At 41.0% G+C, this 13,791-nt stretch overlaps 1 protein-coding gene across 3 annotated transcripts in view; it reads left to right on the top strand.

Moving 5' to 3' along the window:
- FBLN2 (fibulin 2) overlaps positions 1-11,696 on the top strand; it is a 109,317-nt gene extending 97,621 nt beyond the window's left edge. For all 3 annotated transcript variants that reach the window (XM_041118814.1, XM_029996267.2, XM_029996266.2), the window contains 6 exons: positions 1,748-1,876; positions 2,406-2,531; positions 3,159-3,275; positions 4,113-4,241; positions 8,471-8,594; positions 9,640-11,696. In XM_041118814.1, coding sequence (XP_040974748.1) covers positions 1,748-1,876; positions 2,406-2,531; positions 3,159-3,275; positions 4,113-4,241; positions 8,471-8,594; positions 9,640-9,997 — 983 coding nt within the window. In that variant the 3' untranslated portion in view covers positions 9,998-11,696. The remainder of the gene's footprint in view (positions 1-1,747; positions 1,877-2,405; positions 2,532-3,158; positions 3,276-4,112; positions 4,242-8,470; positions 8,595-9,639) is intronic.
- The last annotated feature ends 2,095 nt before the right edge of the window (positions 11,697-13,791 follow it).

The raw sequence follows: 13,791 nt of genomic DNA, 5'->3' as shown, positions 1-13,791 counted from the left end.
GCTTTCTTTAAGTAGGCAGAGAGCATGGAGAAGAAAAAAGAAAAGCACATGGTCCTAATTTCCCCTCCCTATGATAAAGACTAGTTTCTTTAAGGCATTACAATAGCTAATTAGATTCCTGATTCAGATTTATTCACAGTAATAAATACATCATCTGCACATATTTCTCCAGCAGAACTACACTTGTATGGTCATAACCTCTGTTTAGAGGATTCATCTCTTTAAAAAGTTCATGTTTTCTGATTTAGTAAATTAGTTACTAAAAACTACCTCTTACACTTAACTGAAAACCACTGTAACTCTTGTGAAATATAGCACACTTCTGATGATGTAATGACCTCAAACTAATTAAAGTCTGAGCACAATGGAATATACGATTTTGGACAAACTAATGAAATTAGTTAATTCATTACAAATAAAACTGCTACTTTACAAATTTGTATCCACATTAGAAACTTCCTTGTTTTGACGCTACGTCTGATCTTAAAAGAAAATGAGGAGACAGTGTTTCAGCAGAAATCTGAGCCCGTCAGGAATTCTTTGCTTGGCGAGTGGCATTCCTTGCCATCCCTAACCCCGGTGCCAGCAGGGACTGTGTAGGTGGGAATCTGTGCTGAAATACTGAACAACATCTTTGTTAACATCTCTTATCGTGGTTGATATAATCCACTTTTCCAAATCCAAGTTTCTGTGATAAGTAACTTGCTCTCACTTCCCTATCATTTTCGCAGCAAGTGACTGCTTTTCAGAGCACTCTCTAAGGCTGTTGTTTGATGGAGAACTGCCCAGGAACCCTTTGAAATGAAATAGTGCTCAAATTTATGACTTCAAATAGGGTAGTGTGGAGAACCTCCAGCCTTAGACTACCCTCCTAATTAATATGACATGAACAGGGATTTGCGTGGTAAAAGTAGCTGAAGATGTCAATAATAGGAAGGAAGCAGGATCTGATGGCTTAAGAAATGGCAGAACTCAGAATACTTGAAGAAATACAAGTTTCTGAGGGTTAATCAGACTTTTTGATGCTTCTTCTCACAGATGGTAACAGGGATTTCTTAGATACTGATGAGCTATTTAGTCATGTTACAAGTCTTGTAAATCAGTGTGTATTTTAAAGTCTCATCTTCATCTGAGGATTTTTAAAATGAGATTGGAAGTGATGCATGTGAGTGGAGAAGCAACTAATTTGTTGGTATTGGATTTTGGATGAGAGGCCATGAGGAACATCAAAATGTGAATTGATTGAGAAAAGAAAAATCAACATTGGGAAAGAGCAAAAGGTAGACAGCAGAAGCAAGACTGAAAGGGCAACTGGAGATGAAAATAGCAATTGCTTTAATTGAAGGGATGAACAGAACTTCTGGCTAGTTCTTGTTTTGCTTTAAATGGCTTGCTGTGACTCACGTAGTGGCAGAACATCAGAATAGGGTGTTTAAATGTCATGGTTTGATCAGAATCAAAATGTGTTTACATTGAAATGCAGAATATGCTGGGAAAGCTTCATTGCCGTTACCGTTTTCATTTTTAAGATAATGTATTGCTTTTCAAAAGTTTGACTTAGAGATATGTAAAGCTGACTCTGAGAAGAGCACAGTGGGAAAAACTGATATTCTTTGTTCTGTCCAGGGGACAACCCTAACAGTTTCTATTCCTGGGTTTTTTGTGTTGGTTTTTTTTTTTTTTCTCTTCATAAACATTGATTTTCAGCAAACTACATTTCACCTAATTGCTTTCTCTGGTTCTGCAGATGTGGATGAATGTCAAGCTGGTGTACACCGTTGTGGCGAAGGGCAGATTTGTCATAATCTTCCTGGGGCTTATCGTTGTGACTGCAAGATGGGGTATCAGTACGATGCATTCAGCAGAAGCTGCATTGGTATGTAAGGCACAAGATGAGATGAAATGACTGATTGATTGAGCCTTGGACCTCAAGGCAGTATTTAGCACCATTGTGGTGTGCAGTTATTAGTTCTGCAATGCAGTGCCTCAAAAGATAATGGAATCACCTCCAAAGCAGCTGTCGTTCGGTGTGACTGGCCATTTAGAGCTCTGCCACTCCGTGCTGTGATTTCAGACCAGGTACCCTTGGTTTGGTTTAGCTGCAATTTATCAATTAAAGTCATCTGCGAAGTACTTTCCTATGGGTTATGCTTCTGCTGCTGTAGAAATTTATCTGTCTGAAGATTTCACAAGTTTCTTCATAAAAGACTATGTATGATACAGTATTTTGTATTTTATCACTACTGTACACCAATTGGAGCGCAAAGTCAGACAGCATAAAACCTAAGGTTGCAGCATTTCATGCTCTGCAAATCAGTCTCTGACACCTTTTAAAATATCCTCCTGCATCCTGCTTGATGCTTTTGTTTCTAAGTTGATTGTATATTTGCTTGTTATGCTGGCAGATATAAATGAGTGCTGGAATTACCCTGGACGCCTGTGTCAGCACACATGTGAGAACACCCCTGGGTCCTACCATTGCACTTGTTCTTCTGGTTTCCGCTTGTCTTACGATGGGAAGCATTGTGAAGGTACCAGACACTTTTTCCGTGAAGAAGAAACTGCAGTGTGAATTAAGGGACTTTAGAGAAGGAGTTGAGGTGAAATATAAATACAGTTAAACCCATGATTTATGTGTGCCCAAATTTGCAGGTATTCAGCTGAACACTCAAACTATCAAATGAGAGCTGACAAGTTTCTCCTCTTTCTTCCTTTCCCTCACATACTTTTTCCTTTCCTTCCAGATGAGAGAAAAGGAGAACATAACAAAGTTAGAACAGGAGACTTTTCATTCAAATTTTAATAAAGATGAAACTTGGTGGTGACAAAACTTGAAAAAAATTATTTTGAATTAAGTGGAAATTGTTTAAGTTCTCCATTATTTTTTTAAGGCAATGATCACATAAGGTCTGAAACAGGTATTTGTATGTGTATGTGTTTTCATTGGCATATATAGAAATGAAATTCAGGTGCAACAGACATCCTCACGCTTCTTGGCATTCTGCCTAGGGAGCAGAAACATCTTCTTGGGACAATTTAGTCCATCCTTATTCACTCTGACTAGAAGGATGTGGTAGCTGTTCTCAGGGGCAAGAAATAGTGGAAGATGCTGTTCTGAGCCACTGTGGCAATGTCTGTGGGTTTGTTTTTGGATACAGATGTGAATGAATGCGATACTAGTCCCTGCAGCCAGGAGTGTGCCAATGTTTATGGTTCCTATCAGTGTTACTGCAGGCAAGGTTTCCAGCTAGCGGAAGACGGGCATTCTTGTAAAGGTAAGGCTGCTGCTTTGTCAGCTCAAGGTAAACATGTGTATACTCTTTAACGGTCAGGGCTGTCTAACTCTTCAACAGTAAGTGCTGTCTAACTCTCAGCAGCACCTAATGCTGCAGGTGATACATAAGGGTGGTTGCAGGTTAACCCTGCTGCAGAAGCTGCAGAAGGTAACTGCAGCTGTTGGAAAATGCAGTTCGTTTTCATGCCTCCTACCTGGGGCTGGAATACACTTGTGTGACTGTAGAACTGGTTAGGTTATTGTTTCATGGGGCTAGAGCTTATGATTGAAAAAATTAGAAGGGAAGATACGTTTACCTCTATTGTATCAATTAAAGCCTCCACTCAGCCACAGCTGAGTGAAGGCTTGCTCTTCTGCTCGTGGCGGGTGAATGAGGAGTAGAGTGATCAGAATGGAGAAAGGAAGGGGTTTACCTCTTTTCTTGAAGTTACCAATACTGACATATTGGACAGTCTCTATTTAAGAAATGGTGAAGAAACCCACATTCCTCCGAGCACAAGGAAGCCCTCAAAGCAATCCTAGAAGAATTACAGAGGTACCAGAGAGAGTTTTTCCAACTCAGATGTGCCCTAGACTTGTTCTTTTCCATGAGTCCCAGCTACTTGCAACCAGTATGTTTGGGAGCAGTCTTGTGTTCAGCATTTCAGAAAGCACCACCAACAGTCCTAGAGCAATGTCAAACTTCCATGGTTGCATTCTCGTTTAAAAATATATTATAAATGCGGCAGATAAGAATCTCTTTGTGTTCTACAGCTTCCCTTTTCAGTTTTCTGTTCTTCTTTTTTTCATATGTTTGTAATTTTGTTTTTTTTCCCAGATATTGATGAGTGCACCCAGAGTGCAGGCATTCTTTGTACTTTCCGCTGCGTGAATGTTCCTGGTAGTTATCAGTGTGCTTGTCCTGAGCAGGGATATACCATGGCAGCAAATGGAAGAACCTGTCGAGGTAATGAGGAGTTTAGGAACTGAAAGGATTATCTCATGAAGCTTTAATCCTTGGAATGATCTAAGATATTATGGTTATTCAATCAAGTCTCCGTGTTTTATATTAGCCACTGTTAAAAAGCCAGTATTTGACAAAGTTGCCAAATACTGGTATCTGCAATATCAACTTTTTCCCGTGTTAGAAGAAAGTACCGTGGCAATTCAGCTGTCAATGTGAACTAATTGTTTAAATGAGTTCCTGAGGGAGCCCACTTCATCATTCAAATTGGGGCACTTGATTACTTGCATGAGCTGTACGTGCACCTTGGCACAGCAGTAAGTGATCTGTTTTTTTAGAGGTGCCAGATGTAGAAATCTGTGGCTTCATTACGAGTTGCAGTTTCCTGCCCCAGAAAACTGGGAGAGTGGATGTAGGAGCTGCAATGGGAACTTGGACAACCAGAAGTCTGCCACCTAAGCTTAATTACGTTGGTGTTAGTAAATGTTAGTGTAAATGACATGTATCTTCCACCTCCCCCCCCCCCCCCCTGCCTCTTTTCTCCAGAATCATAGAAATGTCTTCTTGGTGTCTGGTGTTTTTCATCTGGTGCACAGCTGTCTGTTTTTGAAGTAAAAAATCCCCCATTTCCAAAGGATGCACTGACTGTGTAATGATGATTGAAGATCTGATTACCTTTATGTACTCTACATGCATTCCTGCAGTCGGTTACACTAACTACCAGGCATTTCCTGCTCTTAGTTTTTCAGGAACCCTTCACATAACTTTTCGTTATGTATCTCCTATGCTTAAATTCTCTTCTCAGTGGTAACGGCAGTAAATTTACACTGTGTAAATCATGAACAGCATGAGCATACTTGATCCTGACTTTGAAGCAGAGAAACGGACTAAATGACAAAACCTTTTGAAAAGATTTTAAAAGATTTTTTTTTAATGTGTTTTTAAGTATGAATACAGTTATATCCATGTGCATTTAAATTCGTACATAAAAGTCACCTTTAGAAAACTGCAGCTATAACTCTCCTGAGGCTTTGGTTTTTGGGTTTTTTTTCCTGCTAACTATGAGTGCTGGCATGTTAGTTGCCACCTCTGCCAGCAGTGAGATTTGAGCTGAGGACGTTAATAGCGTGAGTCACCGCGTTAATCGGCCAGCGCAGCTCTCCCGAGCCGGAGGCACCTGGCGTGCTCCAGGCGCTGGAGGTGGAGGAAAAAGCTTTGCAACACAGACCTATGGATCGCACTTGCGTTGTTTGTGTGGTGTGAAATCCTCTCTGCACGCTCCCCCTGTGCGGTGAAGCTTCCTGTTGTACAGACTAGCCCTGCTAGGCGAGCTGTACAGCAACACTTGGAAGAGCTTTTCGAAGTATCTATGACGCCTGGTACATGCACCCGCCTTCGAGGGCGAAGTTGGTCTGCTCGCAAAACTTGGCGCACGTGCGGCAGCTCTGTGCGTGGCTGGGTGAGCTGGCATTTAGTCAGGCGCTGGAAGTAACCACCGGGTATATGCCCTTTTTTTTGAGCTCTGAAAGTTTGTAGTTACAAGTTTGGGCAGGCTTATATATTGAGGTCTCTCTGAAAACGTGGTCAGAGAAACTGTCTGAATTGATGTCGGCTGCGCTAAACTCAGGACAACTATATTGGTTTCCACCAGCTAAAGATCTGGCTCCAGTTGCTCATCATCTGACCAGTTCTTAAGAGTTACTGGTGGTACATTCTTTGTACCTTTTTTTCTTTTCAAACAGATGAGTTGTATCTCGTGTAATAGCATCTCAACATATGGATCTTTTTGGAGAAACTGCATATGGTATTTTGCAGCCCATCCAAACTGGTGAAGTGAGTGCTTTCATGGCAATGATTGCAATATGGAAGAAATTTTCTTTTCACCTGGGGGCACTTCTGAGAATCAGCAAGGGATTTAATTTACTTTGATTGTCTCCTACTTCCTATTGTATACTTTTCTTTGCAAGACTTTTAAACAAGTCAGTTCAGTGTATGAGATCAGTGCGCATCCCAGGGGAACGGAAGGAGCGGGAGGTTATAGTTTTCCTCTAAGAGTCTCTCTCCTCTGTGACAATTGGCAGAACTGCAGAGCCCTACACAGTCCACATGGTTTGTCTGTTAGCATTTATTTCATTTGAAAGCCTCCGTGCGTTGTCTAGACATTTGGGAGTACACAATGTGACTGTGAGATCTTTGCCAATATTTTCTGCTCAAGCTGGATCCTTGTTATTGCATCTGGTTTTCAGCATTTTAAGGTCCGTGGCTTGGGCTTGTGCATATGTATTATTTAGGTAACCACGTTTATGCTCTAGGCCATAATGAGTCTTTGAGCTTTAAATGTTCTTTTTTTGTCTTCTGCAACATTACTTCTCATTATGGGGAGATATTTATATTTAACTTAAATTTTCAAAAATGTGTGCCTTGTTCTAAAGTGTTGTTCTTAAGTTCCCATATTTCATCATAATCTGGGGGACCTTTTATCTCCTGGATCATGCAGCTGTACAGCAGTGGTTACTTTGCTTTGTATTTGCCTCCTGCTTTAATCCAGAGCAACCTTCATGCATAGATAAATTCTTCTGCTGACATAGACCAGCTTTCTCAATTCTCAGAAAGTCAGTGAGAAGGTCCTGTTGGCTTTTAACATGGGTTGGTTACATTCTGAAGGGATTTGTTTATTCCTGAGGGATAGCTTTTGTCACAACAGGCTGTGAATGGCTAATGTGTAGGCAGACGTAGGGTGTCCCTTCATCCATTACGTGTGTTTGCTCTGCGGAGGGGAAGGCCCCTCTGCAGGCTGAGTGATGGGGGAATGTTTGTTTGCTCGGGATATGTGGACATTTTACAGCCTTGTCCGTGAAGAAGGAGCCATTGTGATCACACACGTTATGCAGTGTATGAGCGATTTATCGCAGTGGCCACCTTTCAAGGGCTGTCCCTCATACTCCAGCGCTTGCACGCAGTGTCTACACCATGCACAAGTCCATGCACATGCTCTGCTGTTTGAAACCAGTTAGATGCTTCCCCCAGCTATTGAGCTTATCATGCGTGCACTGTGCTCACGTGCTGAACAGCATAGGAGCACCACGCTTGTTTAAAAACACCTTGCATGACACAGGCTAGCTCTAAGCATGAAACTGTGGTTCAGGGAGTACCAGTGACCTGGGAAGCTGTAAAAATTGGCCCATCACTATCAAGAAACTATTTAAAAACTATCTTCAGTCAGAACAGCTGGGGAAAGCTTACACAGCAGCTGCGAGGACAGACAGGTTGGCTGGTGTGAGAAGTTTAGGGTTCCATTGCCTTAGACTACTGCTATCTAGTTATTTTATTCTGTTTCCTTTCAGTCTAGTTTATAGTATTGCTTACAACACATCTCTGACATCTCAGGAGCAAGGGAGAATATGACAACACAGGCGATTCTGTGTAGATCTTCAGGTTTGGTTTGAACTAAACATGTTCGTGTTTGGTTTTTATTGCAGTGGGAAGTGGCAAGACAGGAGGATCTTGGGGTTTGAGAACTTTTTTTCCTTCTCATGTTTATTCTTCACAAAGTTAAACCCTGTGTTGCATCAGGTGTGTTTGGAACGAGAATAGCTAGGTTCACAGGGGTGTGCCAATGCTTGCAAAGTACAGGTAAAGAAACAAACTTCCCCCGCTGTAGGCAGCCAGCCCTGGCCATGCGCTGGGTGGCTGCAACTGGCCACACACTCTGCCAAGCAGGGGAAGAACTATCAAACAACCTGGAAAGGATCACAAGCTGCTTGTAGGGAAGAGCGGGCTCCCTTGTTTATTGCACAAACTGCTGAGCGGTAGTCATCTCTTATTAACTGAAAATGTCAAGGAAGGAAATTTTTTTCCGCAGAAGACACATGAATTTTAGCAGAATTGGAATCAACATGATTTACCCTGTCACTCCAAATGCCAGCAAGTGTCTGTGTGCAGAGAGATGAACCTGACACACCTCACCTGAATGTGCATTTCACAGCCCAAGTGTTTCCTGCAGGGTTCTCGCAGTCCTAGTCTGCAGGCAGCAGGCACGGGTACAGAAGAGGTAACACGCAGCAACTGAGTGGTGAAGACCAGTGCCCTCAGCTTGCAGAGCCGAACCCACAGACTCCTCTTGCTTCTCATGCACACAGAGAGTCCCATAAGCATATTACAGCCCGTGAATTGTGATTACTACTTATTTTTTGAACTTAGCATGTCTTTTTCCTTGTGTTTCTTCTTGTTAGATATCGATGAATGTGCAATAGGAACCCATAACTGTTCAGCTGCAGAGACTTGCTATAACATCCAGGGCAGCTTCCGCTGCCTGTCCTTTGAGTGCCCTTCCAACTACAGAAAAGTATCTGACATGTAAGTATTGCCATTGCAACAAAGCCAGCAGCCCAGTCCAGTGGCTGTGGATGTTACGTAGTGCTTTAGTTTGTGGCTGGGTCTAAGTGCTCAGAGCTCTAAGAAGATGCTTCAGCACCTGGAGCACATAGAGTTTCCCCATATAGAGTTTCTGTCTGGTTTTGCCTCTTCCATCTTCCAAGCCCTAAAGCCCCCATTTGTCCTCCAACTGCTGCTCTAACAACAGTCATCAGAGCTTGCAGCTCTACTTGCTGCAGCTCTAAAAGGGCTCTGTTTATAATTAAGTTTTAAAAAAATAAGATCTTCTATGCTGCTTATATCATTGCAGTAGCTGCCAGGCTGCTCAGTGCACCACTTTTACAGTGGTTTTGGGGCTCCCTGTTTAATATTCAGGTTGCAGTTCCTCAGAGAGTGTTGAAATGTTGCAGGGAAGCAGGATAACGAGCTTGCCAGGCTACAGGATTCTGGGAATGGCACACCCCTACAGCTTCCAGCTCCTCAGCAGCTGCGGCTCAGGAGCCCCAAAATCTCCCTAGCCATTTCCTGCCTCAATGGCTGCCAGTGCTTTGGGAAGCCATATTTAGTTGCTTATGACTTAAAACGTACTTTTCCTGTTTTATAGAATTAAGCAGCTCTGCAAGTTGAGGAGCTTGTTTCCCATTCCCATGTTTTAGCTACCTTTTAAAGTGGTTTTGTTCTTATTTTCTTGGAGCACTGTCCCAGGCTTGTGCTGTCAGTGATGAATCACAGACTCCTCTTCCAAGTTCTGTGCTGCTTGCAGCATGACTCTGGCTCTTTCCTCGTTGTGGAGCTTCCCAATACAGCTCCTCATGCCCATGATCTTTTTCTTACGCTTTTGTACACTGACAATTACATCATTTACAAATGCTTTATGGGCACTGTAAAAGCAGAACAAGGAGCTGGTAATTACACAGATGAAGTTTGGGACTCCTGTTTGTCTAATAGTTTTGCAATACTCTGAAATACATATATTTTTACCTGCTGTTACATGCACACTGATTGTGCTTCATTTCTCATCTCTTAGGAGGTGTGAACGAATCAGTTGTTTTAATTATCTGGACTGCCAAAATACCCCGGTGCGCATTACCTATTACCAGCTGAACTTCCAAACCAATATCGTGGTCCCAGCTCATATTTTCCGTATTGGACCATCGCCTGCCTATGCTGGAGACAACATTATCCTTACTATCAACAAGGGAAATGAAGAAAACTACTTCAGCACTCGAAGGCTGAACTCGTACACGGGCATTGTCTATCTTCAGCGACAAGTGAAAGAGCCTAAAGACTTTTTGTTAGATGTTGAAATGAAACTGTGGCGTCAGGGAACATACACTACTTTTCTTGCCAAAATTTACATTTTCATCACAGCTCATGCGTACTGAAGCATGTATTGACATTGGATTTTATTGGTGCTATGCTCTTTAACTGTTCTACCAAAGCTTAATACTGTTGAACTGGCATTTAATGTATCTAGCCTTTATATTATTTTTCTATCATTGCTTTAAACTTTTTTATTGGTTGTGTAAATTAAGTTAATTTTTATCTTTTTGTTTTGTTTTGTTTTCTTATGCAATTCTTTACATCATCATTTGACAATGAACGCAGGAAGGGTTAGAAAGGCAATACATACGTTGTGTTAAATGCTGGAATCTTTTCTTAGAAATTATTTTTAGGTTTAGTCACATCTGCAGGGTATTGCACTAGAGAGGAAAGATGTTCACTTGGGAGTATTGGGTTTTGCCACTAAGGGAAAAAACCTTGAGCAATTTCTCTTTATTACACAAACTTATGGTTTGGCTTAGCCATTGACTTCACTGAGGTTTCTCTGTGTTGAGATGCTGTGTCGAAGGCTGTACGTGTACACTGACGATTAGCTCACCTCATATTACCGGTTTATTTTCATCCTTCCAACTTGCATAATATGTTGCCTAAAAATATATATGAATAAAAGAAAACTCCACCAGTGAAAAAGCCTATGAATGAGTCTTGCTTTAGTAGGACTACTCATATACTAAATATTTGCAAGACCAAGGCCTTAAGAGAATGTCGTGCTTTAGGGTAAAAGCTCACATTGCCATTTTTAGTAGTTGTCTTCATAGGTGCTGGGATTCCTCTCTACACAGACTCTTTCTATTTAGGTAACTATACGTACAGATTAGATGCTTTATAATTCTTAATGGAATGTCCAAGAGGAAACATGGAAATAATGAAATAATCAATTACTGCTCCTTATTTTAAAGCTTGGGTGTGCCACTGAGGAATCACTTGCAATTTTAAATAAACAAAAAAAGAGTTGCTTCTCTTCTTCAGGAAGGTTACTGCAGTTGCGTTACTAAATGACGCAGAGGAAAATGCTAGTTAAATTGGCAGTTTGTATTATGCCATTTAGAAAATAGCACAACCAAAGTTTTGAGCTAGATTTCCTCTAGTTCTACAGGAAATTGGATGATGTCCAAAGTTGAAGGCCAGATGTGGCAAAGCGTAGTATAATCAAAGTATTTGTCAGAATTTAGAAATGAATATCAGAACTTCTTTATGGCTGTTTTCTTTTCTTTTTTTTTTTTTTTTTCTCAAAAAACCCCCCAAAAGCTCCAGTGTTGGAATTTTCTGAGCTTCCTTTGTTCCAGCTATAATTATTCTGCAAAATGTTTTAAAGGAAAAAACATAGCTACAATGTATTGATGTTTACTCCACTGCAGTTTAATAATCACAGAATCATAGAATACCAGGTTGGAAGGGACCTCAAGGATCATCTGGCCCAGTGTTTCTTGGCAAAATAATATTCTGTTCTTTTCTGTAGTTGATCTTATTTTGACCAGTGTGTACACACAAAAAAATGGAGAAATCAAATCTTATGGCTTTTTATGCCATAATCAACAATTTTATTATTCTGTAAAATATTTGTTTGAACTGTATCTTAAAGTCTTGTAAACACCACCTATGTGGTGAGAGGGCAGATGTTCCGTATTGACTATATCCCAAGGCCAATTTCTACCACTTCAAGTCACTTCTTTAATTTGGACTCTCTTATCGGTAATAAAGTGCAAATCTTTCTGTATCTGATATCATAAAGACCCATTACCAGGGAAAAATTATGGCTACTACCCAACTGTAAAATATGGGATATCTGTGAGCTTGCATACATCAAGCTTTTCTTTGTTTTTCTATAAAAATCATTTTGTAAAAGTGATCTTCTTCCATCCATCTTTTGTTTTCCATAGTTAACAGTTTCATAAGCATTTAGCAGGGAAGTGCCAACTGAGAAACGCATGTTTATGCAATTTGTCATTTCAGTTAATGCATATCTTACAGCTACAGGCCTGGCAAGATGAAGAGGCAGCTGCAGCAACGAGTAGGAGAGCCCTTCAGATCCATTATGCAGGATACATGTTAAGTGGCGATACATTTCTCCATGCCCCAATGGGGCACATCAAGAGTCACCAAAACCCAGAGTTTTCCATCAGCATTAGTATTTGATTGAGTGTAAATGATATTCAAGCCTCGACAGTCTTTCTTGTCAGAGAACAAATGGACAAGCCATTTGTTACTTGGAGACCTTTTGCTGACTAAAACCAGCCATAGTCAATCATATTAAGGATCTGGCAGTTTGTAACACCGACTTTTCATTTTCTTGACAGGTAATTGATGAAGAAAGTTTTAAGTAAGGCTTTGCATACTATTATAAGAAAAATGCGATGTTATAAAAAAACATGTCTTCATCAGCACTGTGTCCAGCAGGCATTCAAAAAGGTTAGAAATAGTTGCTCGGTGCAATTGGTCGAAGCCAAGGAAAGGCTTATGGTAGATAATTTCACATTCTTCTGTTCCCAAAATAACCAGAGGAATCTTTTACCTCTTACCATTCCAAAGTGTATGCCCTGTCAGTTTTAGTAGGAGCTGCAGTGCAGGGACAGTTAGCACTGCATCCCTTGCTTTTTCTTAGGACAGTGCTCATGACTGAACTTGAACAGACACGTCCACCAAAGACCCACTGACTGGTGAGGATGCGCTTTTGCTGTGTCACAATGGCTTTGGACTGGAATTTTGGTCTCCTTCAACTGGCGTAGCTCCTAGAAGGCCCAGTTCCCATCTTCAGTAATGCTCCTTCTGCTTTATTTGGCTGGGTAACCTAGACAAAGAATGAGTCTGTGTATCCACATACACAAAAGAGGTCTCAGTGAAAAGAGTTCAGGCCTGTGCTGTACCTTTATGACCTCTTATACTTTCTTAAAACAGCAATAGCTTTCCTGAATTCTCTCTTGAGCAGCCATATTTTTTTCTTTTTTTTTTTTTTCTTTTCTTTCTCCATTTCTAACAAGTGAGTTAAGTAGCTTTTATTTATTCCCTTAGCTTCTTCATTCATGGCCATCCCCTACCCCTACCCCCGCCAACCCCTTGCCTGGTTGAGGTGAATTAAGAACAGCTACCCAAGAACTATGCAAGCTGATAAATTCATGAGGAAGACAACAGCTGCAAACCTAATAAAGAATTATAGCAGACTTGGGACATACGATTATATGTGTTAAAACTCAGATGATTAGTATGTTCCCAAAATTGGAAACGGCCTTTATGTGACCTGTCTGAACAATGCATGTTCTGCTTAGCTTTGCAGGTTACTTACTCCTGCCTCTATGAAATCTGACCTCTCTGTACTTGGCTGTTGTATTCCCTGGGAGATCCAGTGGTCCCAGAGACAGAAGAAGATCAAATGTGTCATTGGAAGGAAGAAGGAGTAAAAATCTGTGTTTGCTGGAAATTTGATGGGTCTATTACAGAATGAAACCAGGTTTTCTTTTGACTGGAATTTACATAACGTATAGTTGAAGTAGCAGTAGATGGGTGAGAAAGATGTTTTTACATAGTATTTTGAATTGTTTCCTTTCTGCACCAGGGAGGAAGTATTTTACAATCTCTTTGTATGTAAAAAATACATGTACGTGGATTACTGCAGGTGCTGACTAGCCTGCGCTAGCATTCCTCTGTGAGCCTGGTGCAGAGAAAAGGCATCGGAGTGCTCAGCTTGGGCCTTGCTCCTTCTCCTCACCCTGGAGGACCAGAGCATGGCTCACTTGTCACAGAAGAGTAAGCTGTTAACTGTAATGGGCCAAAATTCTTCTATTAGCTCCAAGATCCCACAAACAGAACTTAATTCACTTTTTTTTTTTTCCTTCTCCTT

Source organism: Aquila chrysaetos, chromosome 20 (assembly GCF_900496995.4).
Source record: "Aquila chrysaetos chrysaetos chromosome 20, bAquChr1.4, whole genome shotgun sequence".
Classification (NCBI taxonomy): Eukaryota; Metazoa; Chordata; class Aves; order Accipitriformes; family Accipitridae; genus Aquila; species Aquila chrysaetos.
The sequence above is the reverse complement of the archived record's forward strand: the minus strand, read 5'-3'. Positions and strand labels throughout refer to the sequence as shown.